At 48.3% G+C, this 17,312-nt stretch overlaps 1 protein-coding gene across 1 annotated transcript; it reads right to left on the minus strand.

Moving 5' to 3' along the window:
• Positions 1 to 6,393: 6,393 nt before the first annotated feature.
• LOC130075685 (L-rhamnose-binding lectin CSL3-like) lies at positions 6,394 to 7,972 on the minus strand. Its single transcript, XM_056240431.1, has 8 exons — positions 7,942 to 7,972; positions 7,846 to 7,869; positions 7,702 to 7,758; positions 7,445 to 7,580; positions 7,210 to 7,319; positions 7,023 to 7,067; positions 6,721 to 6,841; positions 6,394 to 6,499 (listed from the first exon to the last, which is right to left on the minus strand). The coding sequence occupies exons 1-8, from the start codon at positions 7,970 to 7,972 to the stop codon at positions 6,394 to 6,396; spliced, it is 630 nt and encodes a 209-aa protein (XP_056096406.1).
• Positions 7,973 to 17,312: the final 9,340 nt, after the last annotated feature.

Genomic DNA, 17,312 nt, shown 5'->3' on the forward strand with positions numbered 1-17,312 from the left:
AGCAGGGCTCTGAGAGCCAAAGCGACCGCTTTCAATTCCAGACAGTTTATATGTAGGCGCTTCTCCGGGTTTGACCACAAGCCGGAGACAGGCCTGCCCTCGTAAAGGGCCCCCCAGCCTATTTTGGAGGCATCTGTTGTGATCATTTTTCTCCTTGTGTTCACGCCCAAACTCACGCCGGACTGATACCAGTCGACAGCTTTCCAGGGCGTCAGGGCTTTTATGCAGCCGTAATTCGCTCTGATTAAAAAGTGGCCCGAGCGCCACACGTGAGTGGGGACACGGCTTTTGAGCCAGCGTTGGAGAGGACGCATGTGCAACAATCCTAGCTGGAGTACAGCTGATGCTGAGGCCATGAGACCGAGCATCCTTTGAAATCGCTTGACGGGGGCGCGCGCACCCGCTCTGAACGATGTTGCAAGGCGCCGGATAGTGAGCGCGCGCTCTGACGAGAGGCGCGCCATCATCTGCACTGAGTCTAGCACTATTCCCAGAAAAGAAATATTCTGGCTGGGGAATAGCATGCTCTTTGCAAAATTGATTCTTAGACCCAGGCAATCTAGATGACTGATAATCCAAGACCTGTGTGTCACTAACTGGCTCTCTGATTGTGCTAGGATTAGCCAATCGTCGAGATAATTCAGTATTCGCACTCCCCGCTGCCTCGGGGGGAAAGTGCTGCATCCATACATTTCGTAAATGTACGGGGTGCCAGTGACAGGCTGAATGGTAGTACTGTGTACTGGTATGACTGTCCCTCGAAAGCGAATCTCAGAAAGGGCCAGTGATGAGGCGCTATCGGAATGTGAAAGTAAGCGTCTTTCAGATCCACTGATAGAAACCAATCCCCTGGGCGAACTTGCGCGAGGATATGTTTGGTTGTTAACATTCTGAACGAGCGAATCATTAAAGCTTTGTTCAGATGTCTGAGATCTAGAATGGGGCGGAGACCGCCATCCTTTTTCGGGACGAGAAAATTGCGGCAGTAAAAACCTGCCTCGCTCATAGAGGGAGGGACTGTCTCTATAGCGCCTTTCTCTAACAGTTTGAGCATCTCGGTGCGTAGAACATGTGAAACATCTTTTCTCACTTTCGTCTCGACCACTGCTGTGAAGCGGGGCGGTCTGCGAGCGAATTGAAGCGAGTAACCGTGTTTTATTATGTTCAAAACCCATTTCGGCATGTCGGGGATATTTTCCCAAGCTTTCGCTCGCACAGATATGGGCTGAATGCTGGCTGGGGGCGTGGCGCAGTGACGTATGGCTCCCGCCGGCGAATCGCTCTGTGCTAATACCGAGCTTACAGCTCTCAGCGGCGCGGGCGCGCGCTGAGCAGCTTTGTTGAATGCCGAGTGCAGGGGTGCGTGTGAGATTACAGGCACGCTCGCCGTAATGCTCACAGAGTGAGATGGGGAAATGTTTAACACTGTATGGGCAGTGCTTATGGGTGGGGGTGCATAGACTGTGGTAGGCAGTTTCATAAAACTGCCTACCACAGGTAGCCACTTTCATAAAACTTCCCGCTCATGGCGGGAGGTTTTTGGTCATATAAACAGTGTTTGTGAGTTGGGGTGCGTGCATAACAGCGGGCACACGCGCTACTCTTATACAACTTCCCGCTTTTACTGGGGAAGTGTTTATAACTGTGGGAACAGTGCTTATGTGTAGTGGTGCATACGTGACAGTTGGCACACAATCTACATTTATGGGGCGTCCAGCTTGAGCTGGGAAAACATTTGGCACTGCGTTGACAGTTTTGATATGTGGGAATGCGCACTTTGGTGTGGACACGTGACCCTTTAATGACACAGGCAGAAAATGGCTCTTTATGTGATTTCTGTGTGTCGCCGTAAAAACGGCGTTTGTTTGCAGGTGGGCGAGCTGTGTGGCTGGCACATTGGCTGCTGTATAGACATTTCCAGCCGCCTGTAAGGGGACTGGGTAATGCTTTAAACGTTTTGGAGAGAACGGTCCGGCTCTTGCGAGACACGCGCTCTCCCTTTTTCTCCCTGTAGCTAGGAGGACTTACGAGGCTCTGGGTTCAGCACAATCTTGGGCCGAGGTCCCCGTCGCTCGGGCGGTTGTTTCCTGTTGGCAGAGCGCGAGCGGCGTCGAAAATCCGTTTCAGGTCTGGGCTGAGAGACGGGAGGCGCCGTTTTAGCTCGCTGCTGCTGAGGCGGCCTTTGGCGGCTCTGCGATGAGCTAGATCGCTTGGGCAGGAAGTGACGCATAGCCTGCGAGTCCTTACGGGCTTCGGTGAAGCGCTCGGCGAACTCCTTCACCGCTGGTCCAAACAGGCCGCTTTGGGAGATAGGCGCGTCGAGAAATGACGCCTTATCTGCATCCTTCATTTCTGTCAGCGTCAGCCACAGATGGCGCTCAAGGACAGTCAGGTTAGCCATAGCATGGCCGATGGATTGGGCGGTGGCTTTTGTAGCTCGCAGCGCTATGTCAGTGGCGCTGCGCAGGTCCTTGAATGCCTCAGGATCGGGTCCAGACTCGTCCATACTGCGGAGAAGTTTAGCTTGAATGAATGAATGAATGAATGAATGAATGAATGAATGAATGAATGAATGAATGAATGAGGCATTTATATAGCGCTTTCATATGTACTACTGTACACCCAAAGCGCTTTACAATCATATCAGGGGGTCTCTCCTCAACCAGCACCAGTGTGCAGCATCCACTTGGATGATGCGACGGCAGCCACAGTACAACGGCGCCAGTGCGCTCACCACACACCAGCTATAGTTGGAGAGGAGAGAGAGTGATAGAGCCAATTCAGTGGATGGGGATTATTAGGAGGCCATGATTGGCAGGGGCCAATGGGTGGAATGTGGCCAGGACACCGGGGTTACACCCCTACTCTTTACGAGAAGTGCCATGGGATTTTTAATGACCACAGAGAGTCAGGGCCTCGGTTTAACGTCTCATCCGAAGGACGGTGCTCTTGGTGCTTGGTGCTTGGTGCTCGGTGCTCGGTGCTCATCCGAAGGACGGTTTCACTGATAGCTTGAAACACCTGGAGGACAGCCATAGAGTGAAGCGCTGATGCAGCTTGGCCGGCGGCGGCGTATGCGCGACCGGAGAGAGCTGAAGTAGACCGGCAAGGCTTCGAGGGATGAGAAGCTTTAGCTTTCCATCCAGCGTTGGAGGGTGGACACAGATGATTGGCCACAGCCTCCTCGAGGGGCGGAGTCCCCTCATAGCCTCTTTCTTTCGCGCCGTCCACAGAGGAGAGCGACAAAGAAAAAGAAGGCTTCAGGCGAGCGGAGTGCGGGGCTTTCCACGACTTTGTGAGTTCGTCGTGAACTTCCGGGAAGAAAGGGGAGGGTCTTTGTCGAGGGGCCTGTCGGCGCCCCTGCAGGAACCACTCATCCAGTCGGCTGCGGGCGGGTTCTTCCGGGGAAGACCAATCGAGCCCGAGGTCTTCCACGGCCTTAGATAGGATGCGGACGATCTCCGAGTCCATGCTGGAGCCCGCGCTCGTGCCCGCTAATGTCGATGGCGCGGGGTCGAACGACGAACCCGGCCAGTCGTCGGATGCAGCATCACAGGAAAAACTGTCATCCTTGTCATCGTCATCCCCTGACGCGCCAAACGAGACGAGCCCCATCGCTCCGCTGGAGGGGTGCTGGTCCGCCTGTGTAAACTGGACTGGCGGCGGGGAGTCTTCGGGTGGTGGTGAAGCACGCGGGGATTGGCCCGGCGTGACATCACTGCAAACCGCGTGCTCCGGCGGCCTCTGTGAGCGGCGCTTTTTCTTTCGGGGCTCGACCAGAGGAGATGGCAGCACGGAAGAGGTGGGCTCTTTCGCGGTGAAAACGGCGAAGCGAGCGCGCAGCTCGGTGAGGCCCAGGGCGTCACACTCGGGACATCCGCCTCGAGTAAGGGCAGCCTCTGCGTGGTCCGGTCCCAGGCAGCGGGCACAAATGATGTGACGATCCCCGTCCTGAAGAGGGCCTCGACACGAGGCGCAGGAACGCATTTGAAACAACGCCTTGATAATTTGCTCTTTTAGAAAAGTCTTTTAGAAAAGTGAAAAGGGCGACACTTTTCGAGAGCAATCTCCTCTCACACTGATAGCTCTTTTTAGAGAGCTATCTCCTCTAACACTGATAGCTTTGAAAAGGATATAGGATGATGCGCGCCGGATGGCTTAGCAGAAAAGGTGATCGAAGGCGGCTGAAGGCGCCGGCATCCTCGAAGCAGTCCTGCTGTAGGCTTGTCGACGGCGGCGGCGAAAAGACTCCAACAAATCCGGAGGATCCAGCGAAGAGAAGGTTCTTTGCTGAAGGAGATTAAATCTAAAGAACTCAGACGACGGGGCGCCCAATATATAGCCCTTGGCCACGCCCATTTTGGCGGGCTCTGACGCGCGCGGGCGTGAAGCACGCTCATTGGAAGCGGGTTCAGAGTCGCCCCGTCATAGGTTCGTGCAGTTGCCGCAGCACAGCCAATGACCGAGCTGCCTCGCTCATTGCTGTATGCTGTGCAGCTGCAATGCGTTTTACATAAAGACTTACGCAATAGGAGGAACCTCTCGAAAGGGAACCCGCGACACTCCAGTATCAAGTGCGCATGACCCATTCCTATCTACGGCAAGCCAGAGGGGAAAAATACATTGCATACACACATATACAACGAGTGCCAGTACATCCAACGAAGTCTGTTACAATAATAATAAAAAAAAAGATTTTGAGGACAGTTCCACAACTTCCACTGTATTGAGACAGTTGAGAAATAATAATATTTTTTACAGTTTTCAATAATAATTGTCATTGTTGAACCCTTGCTCTTAGTCTTATTATGTTTCTGATTTCTCAGTTTTGTCATTATTTTAGCAAATTATGTTTCTGATTTCTCAGTTTTGTCATTATTTTAGCAAATAATTTATTTGATATGTTTTGAGACCGTTTGTTTTAAGAAGTTTCAAAGAGTTAGTAAAAGAGTAAAGTAAAAGTTAAAACTTTTTTATTTAAGTATCTATTTTTTATTAAGTATTTATTTTTTATTAATACATAACCTCACTGTATTAATTAATAATGTATAATTTTTGCGTGACATATGTGTCAATAATCGTCAAGCACAGGTGACTCCGCATAGTGGGAGGGGGCCCCCAAATCGAATTCGCTTAGGGCCCCCAAAAGGCTCGGGCCGGCTATAGAGTATGTGAGCTATTGCTGAGTTGCTTTCTTTTTCCCATTGGACAGGCCAGTCGATTAGAAAAGAAAGGCAATATTGCCATGTTTGCTTGGAAAGAGATTTTTAAAAAGAAAATAGAATAAACCCTGGCCTGGAGCAGCGCAGAGTCTCAATCTTCAGCCATCTTTCTCCAGGTCACATGAACATAACTTAAGTCTCTAGACAGATGGTGTAACCAGATTTCCTACAAACAATTTGTTGGAAACAGTGCAGCCCATGCAAATTTGTGCAAGATGCAAGTGTATTTAATGTTTCTCAGCAAAAGAGTCTAGCACACACTCTGAAGTGGTGGGGCAATGATGGAGGCTTCTTGATATAGGACAGGGTTACTCAAGCACTTTAAATCAGATTTTAGTGTATTTGCAAATGTTAGGATGCTTTATACATGGAGTGCTTTTTGCAATACAAATTCTTACAAAAGAGCTTTACAAGAAATAGAAATGAAAGAACTCGTGTTTTAAAGGTTCAACAATTTGGTGGTTCTTTTAAGTTCACTAAAAATGTTCTTTTGGGAGCCAAAAATGGTTATGGCTTCACTGTGAAAACCCCATTTTTAAAGCATATTTACACCATTAAAAAATAAATGGCTGCCTTTAAGTAAAATCAACTCTGCTGTAGAAGTATTTTCAACTTATACAATTTAAAATTGTATAACTTAGTTGTTTAGCTTATGATTAAAGCAATGTCAAGCGTTTTTAGGCCAAAACATTTGTCACATACAATAAATATCTCCTCACTATCCACTAGCTGCCTGTCCCCTGAACACACAGTAAAAAGACACTATCTCTGCAAACACCCCAGGCTCCACAAACGGCAACAAAAAACTGTTCCAGCCAATAACCGACAAGGATTTGGGGGTTAATGCTTGAATGAGGGAGGGTCTAGCTAACCTCTTTTGTTTGACAATACTTTAAACGTCAACAAGTGACACTCAGAACACCTTTAATGTAAACACCCTGATATCTTTTACAGTGTAGTGTAACAGATTATCAGTTCCCACAAACATCACCTACATTTTTTTTTATATATATAGAAAATTGCACATTTAGAAACCAATAGTTTTTTCACTGAAATTCATGAGACCATTTGGAAAACATTTGGATTCAACTTTTTATTTTGGTCTCTATTGTCATTTGTTGACAATCATGACACATGGACATAAAGTGCATTTGTGGCAGGATGGTCAATATTATTTACAGCAGTACGTCACTTCCAGATACTTATAGACACCCACACATGGATCAGTGAAGACAGAATTTGAAGCACATAGTCGACACGACTTCTTCCCGTCGCACCTTAAGAAAGAAATTGGAAGAATTAGAAAAAGACTGTCTATCAGCTCTTGTATCATTCTACGGTCTCAAACTACATCACATTTTTCTTTGTTGTCCTTGTGTAAAAGTTAATACACAGGATAATGATTCTCAATATACATTGTCCCTTGGATACATTTAAAGAATAGCTGAAGACAGTGTGACCTAAAGTGACTCTAGATGAAGTGTATCTGGTGCTGTACTTGGAACGCAGGCTGCTGGTCTGAGGAGAGTAACAGTCTGGTGTGGTTGCCAATGCATGAGGGCATGTTACGAGATCCCGTCGTCCATAATTGGCATGATGAACATGAATAACACCTTTACCTTGTGATACACAGACACCGATATCAATTAATCACTTTAATAAATAAAAAAACTATGTGCCAACATGTACTGCAGCAGGACTGATCCATTCAAAGCATTGTGGACATGAGGCTATACACTCTGATCTCAGTATAGTAAATAACATGCAGAAAAAAGAAAAAAGAAAAAAAAAAGTACTTACAACACTTAATGACGCTATGACCATTTTCACAGGTTACACTTATTTCTAGTTTTTTGGGGGGGGGGAGAAGGGGAACAGAGGTCAGACAATACAGTTACTCCAGTACAAGATATGCAAATATTTTATTCCTTGGTTTTATTCCTTTATAAAATATTAAACTTCAAAGTGAACGATGGAAATTACTTACTTGCTGGGATACATTCATAAGATACATCCAGGTATTTATAAGTCCCAACACAAGGATCAGAGAAAACAGAGTTCACTGCAGGAACAGTACAGCTCTTTCTTCCATCACACCTGATTCATGGACAGACAAACAACAAGTACTTATTAGCACTAATATACTATACACATATGCATCTTGTGCTAATGCATACACTGAAATTGTACATTTATTTTCCTATGTTATCGGTCAAACCTACCGAGCAGACATTATAGAGAGGGACGCTTCTGCTCTGCATTGTTTATTTGAGAGCTGATTAGCTGGTTTCCCACTAGCACACGTTTTGCAATCAGTTCGCCCATAGTTGGCTTTAATGACCTTTATGAAACCCGAATCTGATGTAGAACAGAATTGTGGCAGTTTAAATACATTCCATGTGGTTGGAGACACAAAGGCTCAAGATACTCATACTGTGTGAACAAAAGCCGAACATAACTCAAATGACTAATTACTCACCACATTTGAGACACATGGACTCTCCTTCACAAACAACCTTTTCTTTGGCTTCTGCCCCTGCATAGGAAATTAGTAAAATTATTTAAACATTCTGCACCTAAAAGTCTTTAATGAGACTGCACATGTTTTAGTCAGTTGCCTTACCATGTTGATACAGAAACAGCAGCACTGAAAGTCCAATAACAACAAGTTAGAAGATTGGAACCAATTCAATTTGCATGATTTTTCAAAAGTACTTACAAGTGACCCAGCTTAGCTTTTGCACCAGCATGTTGAATGTGTGAACAGAAGGAAAAGGCCTGGAATTATTTTAAGGGGACACATGAGCACACAATATTTATAACAAAAAAATAAAGTTCAGATGCTCGGAAATTGAACAAGATTCCAAAAAATCTTTTTCTCTCTCAAATTATTGCAGTAAATGACTGAATTCCATTACATTGTTATATTTAGCCAACTCATAGGAGCACAGTTGAATCCAAGAGCAATTTATTGAAAATAAACAAAACATGACTTTGACTAAAGAATCAAAAACATACACTTGAGACTCACCAAAAACAATTACAGAGAACAAAGCTTGACAAAAGACTACAGAAACATGATGTCTATGTATACACAAGGACTAATGACACAACAAGACACACCTGAAAGTAATCAACACAATGAACCAATGGCAACACACAACTGAAAAACACATGACATGACCATAAACCAATGAGAACATGACATGGCAAAGGATCCAAATACACAGGCAGTGCCGCTGCTAACCATTTTGGTGCCCTAAGCTTAATTCCTTTATGGCAAACTTTTTTGAATTCTCCTGCCAGGGGATTTTGGGTTGTGACGTCAGAGTGTGCGCTATTATTCCCTGTTTGACATCAGATTATGCTCCTCTATCTCCTTAGTTTACATGAGATGAGTCTGTGCAATAGTGGTTCATATCTTGTTTTTGCGTTTTCATGCAATGTGGATGGAGATTTTTTTTAAACCGTGCTTGTGTGGATGCGATTTTTTTCTTCTTCTCCGTTAATAAAAATACCCACATACGTGTGGACTAGGCCTCAATCAGCTCCCTAACTCCAGAGTTAAAATCAGTGACTGCATCCGAAATCGCATACATCCCTGCTATAGAAGGGAACAAAAGGGAACGAAAAACATTATGTGGCAAAATAAACATGTCCGAATTGAAAAGAAAATAATTAGACCTTTGCGGTAAGATAGTGTTAATAAATGTTATTTTTTTTATTTAATACTTATTGGAATTCATTAAGCTATTCAGAGTCAGTTGTGATTACTTCACTGCCATTCGTAAATCCTCTCCTTTGGCATCATGGGTTAGTAAAGTGTCCATTGAATGCAAGTTGAGTGAAGTTGTAAGAGTGGATTTCATACAGTTGTTCGGGCTGCAGGACTGCCGAATGACTAAAGAAACATTATTAGCAAGATGGTAGAAAACTGTGCATTATAGTTACACGTAAAATAGTTACAAAATAGATGTATGAGATGATACACAAACTTATACCATTAATTGTACAGCATATATGTAAAATGTTACCTGAGAGATAGAAAGAGAGGGAAAGAAAGAAATGAGGCAAAGAGAGAATGCCCCAATAATGGGAGCCAGAGAATCAAAAAGACCCAGAGCAACAGTTACAATCTTCTTTTATCCTTTCCCTGACCATGTGACTAAATCCCAAATGTGAGACTGCACATCATATCGGCACCTCCGTCTTTAAGAATTCCAAATGGTCCTTGGGGTAAGAAAGAAGGAGTGGAAAACACAGTAAAGCAAATGTTCAAATATCTCGGATTATTTTCAGTCCTACAATTTGAACAACTGTAGGAGATCCATCCTTACAACTGCTAGTACTTTTACATCTGCTTCCTTCATACGTCTTTCTTGGTCAGCGTCAGTGCCCAGTTAGACAGATTAGAAAGAGCACTCGACCAAAGCGACTGATGTTTTAAATCACCCAAAGCTCTGTTATTTGTATGTAAGCGAGCTTTGACTGATTCATCCATGCGGTTAACACAAGAGGCCACAGATTTTGCCTTTGCCTAGTTAACAGGTATGGCACTTATGCATCAGACGCATGTCGGCCTGTGTCAATAGTGCCTTATGGACCGACGTATCCCTCTGGTGCCGAAAATAGAAAGAAGAAATGGACAGAGGAGGAGAAAAAAGAGCAAGATAAAAGTATGTTTGCATAATTATTTACGGTATGTAACGTTTTTGTCACTTGAGGTAGCAGCACGTATCGATAGATATCGGTTTAAGTTGGAGAAAACAGCCGCAGGGGAACTTAACCTTCTAGGTGTAAGGGTAGCAGTTTGAATAAATAATAAACATAGCAGTTTGTTTGAACTCTTCTCCACTTTATTATACCACACATCAGATCACTAACTCCAAAACGACTCGGTTACTAACGTAACCTCGGTTCCCTGAGAGGAGGGAACGAGTATTGCGTAAGTAGCTTACGCTATGGGAAAACTCCTTTTCTCGAGAAATATTGAAGTCTTTATGTAAAACGCATTGCAGCTGCACAGCATACAGCAATGAGCGAGGCAGCTCGGTCATTGGCTGTGCTGCGGCAACTGCACGAACCTATGACGGGGCGACTCTGAACCCGCTTCCAATGAGCGTGCTTCGCGCCCACGCGCGTCAAAGCCCGCCAAGATGGGCGTGGCCAAGGGCTATATATTGGGCGCCCCGTCGTCTGAGTTCTTTAGGTTCAATCGACTGAAGCAAACTGACCAAGCACAAGCACGGCAGCTTACGCAATACTCGTTCCCTCCTCTCAGGGAACCGAGGTTACGTTAGTAACCGAGTCGTTCCCTTTCGAGAGGTTCCTCCTATTGCGTAAGTAGCTTACGCTATGGGAACGCCATGTAAAACGCTGTGCGTGCTGACTTCGCTCTATTAAGCCGGAGGCAGATGCCTGAGCCTCTAAGCAAAGTAATTATCCAACGAGCCAGCCGAAGGCGGGCTTTATAAAGGACAACGTGGAACGGCCCAATGGGCGTCCAGAGAAACACACAAGCTCATTTTTTATGTACTGTCATGCATGAAAAATCCTCTACATCAGTCAGAGACGGATTCTATGAGGGAGGAGACAATGCTCAGCATGTACACACCCCAGCCTATGCATAGTTAGACCGACAGTATGTTAGAGTGCAATGAGGGGACCTGTAGGTTATAAAACCTGATAAATGTTGACGGCGAGGCCCAGCCTGCTGCCGCACAAATATCTTGAATGGGTATCCCACTCGACCACGCCCACGAGGAGGCCATGCCTCTCGTAGAGTGAGCTCTGATGCCCAAGGGGCACTGAAGGCCCTTGGCTTCATAAGCCAGCGCTATAGCATCAACTATCCAGCGCGATATTCTTTGCTTTGAAACAGCGAGACCTTTGGTGCGGCCGCCAAAGCATACGAACAATTGCTCTGTCTGTCTGAACAGGGCAGAACGTTCCAAATATACTTTGAGCGCCCTGACCGGGCAGAGTAAATTAGCGTCGCTTTCGTCTGCTGGAGACGATAGCGCGGCTAGAGATATCACCTGTGCTCTGAAAGGTGTAGAGAGCACCTTAGGAATATACCCGTGTTTTGGCCTGAGGACAACCCTGCTGTCGTTAGGTCCAAACTCCAGGCAGGCAGCGCTTGATGACAGCGCGTGCAGGTCGCCCACTCTCTTGACCGAGGCGAGAGCCAGCAAGAGAGCAGTCTTGAGCGAGAGCTGTTTAAGGTGCACAGTTCGGAGGGGTTCGAACGGGGCACGCTTGAGTGCGTCCAGGACCGTGGCCAGGTCCCAGATCGGCACCGAGGGGGGGCGTGGGGGATTTATCCTCCTGGCGCCCCTCAGGAAATGAACAACTAGGTAGTTTTTCCCTAGCGTGCGTCCTTCTACAGGGTCGTGTGATGCCGCTATGGCAGCCACATATACTTTGAGCGTGGAGGGGGTGCGGCCTGCCTCCAACAGCTCTTGTAAGAAAACGAGCACACTCGGTACCTCGCATGTCTCGGGGTTCAGGTTCCTGGATTTACACCAGTCACTGAACACCTTCCATTTCTGGGCATATAAGCACCTCGTAGACGGCGCTCGCGCCTCAGTGATGGTTCTCAACACTCCACTGGGGAAGTTCCCGGGAACCCGTTGAGGGGCCACGCATGGAGGGCCCACAGATCGGGGCGGGGATGGAGGATCATCCCGTTGGCCTGCCTGAGGAGGTCTAGCCTCAGTGGAATCGGCCATGGGGCAGATTGCATCATCTGCATCAGTTCTGGAAACCACGTCTGGTTCTTCCAGAGTGGGGCTACCAGGAGCACTGCACATTTCTCTTCCCTGATCCGACTGATGACCTGAGGTAGCATCGCGACCGGAGGGAAGGCATACAGCGGGCGGCTCGGCCAGACTTGGGCGAGCGCGTCTGTGCTCTTTGAAAAGAAGAGAGGGCAGTGCGCATTTTCCTTGGAGGCAAAGAGGTCGACCTCTGCTCTGCCAAAGGTTTGCCATAACCACTGAATCGTCAGGGGGTGGAGAGACCATTCTCCTGGGAGAACTTTGTCTCTGGACAGCATGTCCGCTCCCTGGTTCAGAACACCCGGCACATGCGCTGCTCACAGCGAGCGCAGGTTGCGCTGGGACCATAGGAGGAGCTCCCTGGCCATCGAGTGCAGGGAGCTCGATCTGAGTCCACCCTGACGATTTATATGCAAAACTACCATCATGTTGTCCGTTCGGACTAGGACGTGCTTGTCCTTCAGGTACGGGAGCAGGGCTCTGAGAGCCAAAGCGACCGCTTTCAATTCCAGACAGTTTATATGTAGGCGCTTCTCCGGGTTTGACCACAAGCCGGAGACAGGCCTGCCCTCGTAAAGGGCCCCCCAGCCTATTTTGGAGGCATCTGTTGTGATCATTTTTCTCCTTGTGTTCACGCCCAAACTCACGCCGGACTGATACCAGTCGACAGCTTTCCAGGGCGTCAGGGCTTTTATGCAGCCGTAATTCGCTCTGATTAAAAAGTGGCCCGAGCGCCACACGTGAGTGGGGACACGGCTTTTGAGCCAGCGTTGGAGAGGACGCATGTGCAACAATCCTAGCTGGAGTACAGCTGATGCTGAGGCCATGAGACCGAGCATCCTTTGAAATCGCTTGACGGGGGCGCGCGCACCCGCTCTGAACGATGTTGCAAGGCGCCGGATAGTGAGCGCGCGCTCTGACGAGAGGCGCGCCATCATCTGCACTGAGTCTAGCACTATTCCCAGAAAAGAAATATTCTGGCTGGGGGATAGCATGCTCTTTGCAAAATTGATTCTTAGACCCAGGCAATCTAGATGACTGATAATCCAAGACCTGTGTGTCACTAACTGGCTCTCTGATTGTGCTAGGATTAGCCAATCGTCGAGATAATTCAGTATTCGCACTCCCCGCTGCCTCGGGGGGAAAGTGCTGCATCCATACATTTCGTAAATGTACGGGGTGCCAGTGACAGGCTGAATGGTAGTACTGTGTACTGGTATGACTGTCCCTCGAAAGCGAATCTCAGAAAGGGCCAGTGATGAGGCGCTATCGGAATGTGAAAGTAAGCGTCTTTCAGATCCACTGATAGAAACCAATCCCCTGGGCGAACTTGCGCGAGGATATGTTTGGTTGTTAACATTCTGAACGAGCGAATCATTAAAGCTTTGTTCAGATGTCTGAGATCTAGAATGGGGCGGAGACCGCCATCCTTTTTCGGGACGAGAAAATAGCGGCAGTAAAAACCTGCCTCGCTCATAGAGGGAGGGACTGTCTCTATAGCGCCTTTCTCTAACAGTTTGAGCATCTTGGTGCGTAGAACATGTGAAACATCTTTTCTCACTTTCGTCTCGACCACTGCTGTGAAGCGGGGCGGTCTGCGAGCGAATTGAAGCGAGTAACCGTGTTTTATTATGTTCAAAACCCATTTCGGCATGTCGGGGATATTTTCCCAAGCTTTCGCTCGCACAGATATGGGCTGAATGCTGGCTGGGGGCGTGGCGCAGTGACGTATGGCTCCCGCCGGCGAATCGCTCTGTGCTAATACCGAGCTTACAGCTCTCAGCGGCGCGGGCACGCGCTGAGCAGCTTTGTTGAATGCCGAGTGCAGGGGTGCGTGTGAGATTACAGGCACGCTCGCCGTAATGCTCACAGAGTGAGATGGGGAAATGTTTAACACTGTATGGGCAGTGCTTATGGGTGGGGGTGCATAGACTGTGGTAGGCAGTTTCATAAAACTGCCTACCACAGGTAGCCACTTTCATAAAACTTCCCGCTCATGGCGGGAGGTTTTTGGTCATATAAACAGTGTTTGTGAGTTGGGGTGCGTGCATAACAGCGGGCACACGCGCTACTCTTATACAACTTCCCGCTTTTACTGGGGAAGTGTTTATAACTGTGGGAACAGTGCTTATGTGTAGTGGTGCATACGTGACAGTTGGCACACAATCTACATTTATGGGGCGTCCAGCTTGAGCTGGGAAAACATTTGGCACTGCGTTGACAGTTTTGATATGTGGGAATGCGCACTTTGGTGTGGACATGTGACCCTTTAATGACACAGGCAGAAAATGGCTCTTTATGTGATTTCTGTGTGTCGCCGTAAAAACGGCGTTTGTTTGCAGGTGGGCGAGCTGTGTGGCTGGCACATTGGCTGCTGTATAGACATTTCCAGCCGCCTGTAAGGGGACTGGGTAATGCTTTAAACGTTTTGGAGAGAACGGTCCGGCTCTTGCGAGACACGCGCTCTCCCTTTTTCTCCCTGTAGCTAGGAGGACTTTCGAGGCTCTGGGTTCAGCGCAATCTTGGGCCGAGGTCCCCGTCGCTCGGGCGGTTGTTTCCTGTTGGCAGAGCGCGAGCGGCGTCGAAAATCCGTTTCAGGTCTGGGCTGAGAGACGGGAGGCGCCGTTTTAGCTCGCTGCTGCTGAGGCGGCCTTTGGCGGCTCTGCGATGAGCTAGATCGCTTGGGCAGGAAGTGACGCATAGCCTGCGAGTCCTTACGGGCTTCGGTGAAGCGCTCGGCGAACTCCTTCACCGCTGGTCCAAACAGGCCGCTTTGGGAGATAGGCGCGTCGAGAAATGACGCCTTATCTGCATCCTTCATCTCTGTCAGCGTCAGCCACAGATGGCGCTCAAGGACAGTCAGGTTAGCCATAGCATGGCCGATGGATTGGGCGGTGGCTTTTGTAGCTCGCAGCGCTATGTCAGTGGCGCTGCGCAGGTCCTTGAATGCCTCAGGATCGGGTCCAGACTCGTCCATACTGCGGAGAAGTTTAGCTTGAAACACCTGGAGGACAGCCATAGAGTGAAGCGCTGATGCAGCTTGGCCGGCGGCGGCGTATGCGCGACCGGAGAGAGCTGAAGTAGACCGGCAAGGCTTCGAGGGATGAGAAGCTTTAGCTTTCCATCCAGCGTTGGAGGGTGGACACAGATGATTGGCCACAGCCTCCTCGAGGGGCGGAGTCCCCTCATAGCCTCTTTCTTTCGCGCCGTCCACAGAGGAGAGCGACAAAGAAAAAGAAGGCTTCAGGCGAGCGGAGTGCGGGGCTTTCCACGACTTCGTGAGTTCGTCGTGAACTTCCGGGAAGAAGGGGGAGGGTCTTTGTCGAGGGGCCTGTCGGCGCCCCTGCAGGAACCACTCATCCAGTCGGCTGCGGGCGGGTTCTTCCGGCCTTCTTCCACGGCCTTAGATAGGATGCGGACGATCTCCGAGTCCATGCTGGAGCCCGCGCTCGTGCCCGCTAATGTCGATGGCGCGGGGTCGAACGACGAACCCGGCCAGTCGTCGGATGCAGCATCACAGGAAAAACTGTCATCCTTGTCATCGTCATCCCCTGACGCGCCAAACGAGACGAGCCCCATCGCTCCGCTGGAGGGGTGCTGGTCCGCCTGTGTAAACTGGACTGGCGGCGGGGAGTCTTCGGGTGGTGGTGAAGCACGCGGGGATTGGCCCGGCGTGACATCACTGCAAACCGCGTGCTCCGGCGGCCTCTGTGAGCGGCGCTTTTTCTTTTTCTTTTTCTTTTTCTGTGAGCGGCTCGACCAGAGGAGATGGCAGCACGGAAGAGGTGGGCTCTTTCGCGGTGAAAACGGCGAAGCGAGCGCGCAGCTCGGTGAGGCCCAGGGCGTCACACTCGGGACATCCGCCTCGAGTAAGGGCAGCCTCTGCGTGGTCCGGTCCCAGGCAGCGGGCACAAATGATGTGACGATCCCCGTCCTGAAGAGGGCCTCGACACGAGGCGCAGGAACGCATTTGAAACAACGCCTTGATAATTTGCTCTTTTAGAAAAGTGTCGCGGGGGCGACACTTTTCGAGAGCAATCTCCTCTCACACTGATAGCTCTTTTTAGAGAGCTATCTCCTCTAACACTGATAGCTTTGAAAAGGATATAGGATGATGCGCGCCGGATGGCTTAGCAGAAAAGGTGATCGAAGGCGGCTGAAGGCGCCGGCATCCTCGAAGCAGTCCTGCTGTAGGCTTGTCGACGGCGGCGGCGAAAAGACTCCAACAAATCCGGAGGATCCAGCGAAGAGAAGGTTCTTTGCTGAAGGAGATTAAATCTAAAGAACTCAGACGACGGGGCGCCCAATATATAGCCCTTGGCCACGCCCATCTTGGCGGGCTCTGACGCGCGTGGGCGCGAAGCACGCTCATTGGAAGCGGGTTCAGAGTCGCCCCGTCATAGGTTCGTGCAGTTGCCGCAGCACAGCCAATGACCGAGCTGCCTCGCTCATTGCTGTATGCTGTGCAGCTGCAATGCGTTTTACATAAAGACTTACGCAATAGGAGGAACCTCTCGAAAGGGAACCCGCGACACTCCAGTATCAAGTGCGCATGACCCATTCCTATCTACGGCAAGCCAGAGGGGAAAAATACATTGCATACACACATATACAACGAGCGCCAGTACATCCAACGAAGTCTGTTACAATAATAATAAAAAAAAAGATTTTGAGGACAGTTCCACAACTTCCACTGTATTGAGACAGTTGAGAAATAATAATATTTTTTACAGTTTTCAATAATAATTGTCATTGTTGAACCCTTGCTCTTAGTCTTATTATGTTTCTGATTTCTCAGTTTTGTCATTATTTTAGCAAATTATGTTTCTGATTTCTCAGTTTTGTCATTATTTTAGCAAATAATTTATTTGATATGTTTTGAGACCGTTTGTTTTAAGAAGTTTCAAAGAGTTAGTAAAAGAGTAAAGTAAAAGTTAAAACTTTTTTATTTAAGTATCTATTTTTTATTAAGTATTTATTTTTTATTAATACATAACCTCACTGTATTAATTAATAATGTATAATTTTTGCGTGACATATGTGTCAATAATCGTCAAGCACAGGTGACTCCGCATAGTGGGAGGGGGCCCCCAAATCGAATTCGCTTAGGGCCCCCAAAAGGCTCGGGCCGGCTATAGAGTATGTGAGCTATTGCTGAGTTGCTTTCTTTTTCCCATTGGACAGGCCAGTCGATTAGAAAAGAAAGGCAATATTGCCATGTTTGCTTGGAAAGAGATTTTTAAAAAGAAAATAGAATAAACCCTGGCCTGGAGCAGCGCAGAGTCTCAATCTTCAGCCATCTTTCTCCAGG

This window comes from Rhinichthys klamathensis, unplaced genomic scaffold, assembly GCF_029890125.1.
Source record: "Rhinichthys klamathensis goyatoka isolate OS25496 unplaced genomic scaffold, OSU_Roscu_1.1 h1tg000020l_1, whole genome shotgun sequence".
Classification (NCBI taxonomy): Eukaryota; Metazoa; Chordata; class Actinopteri; order Cypriniformes; family Leuciscidae; genus Rhinichthys; species Rhinichthys klamathensis.

Excerpts from the sequence above, each read along its gene's own strand:
- LOC130075685 (XM_056240431.1), bottom strand. The coding sequence starts at position 7,972 with ATGCTGGTGCAAAAGCTAAGCTGGGTCACTT. Across the intron at positions 7,870-7,941 it reads AAAGCTAAGCTGGGTCACTT|TGCTGCTGTTTCTGTATCAA; the intron begins GTAAGTACTTTT and ends TTGGACTTTCAG. Across the intron at positions 7,068-7,209 it reads TTATGAATGTATCCCAGCAA|AAATAAGTGTAACCTGTGAA; the intron begins GTAAGTAATTTC and ends CCAAAAAACTAG.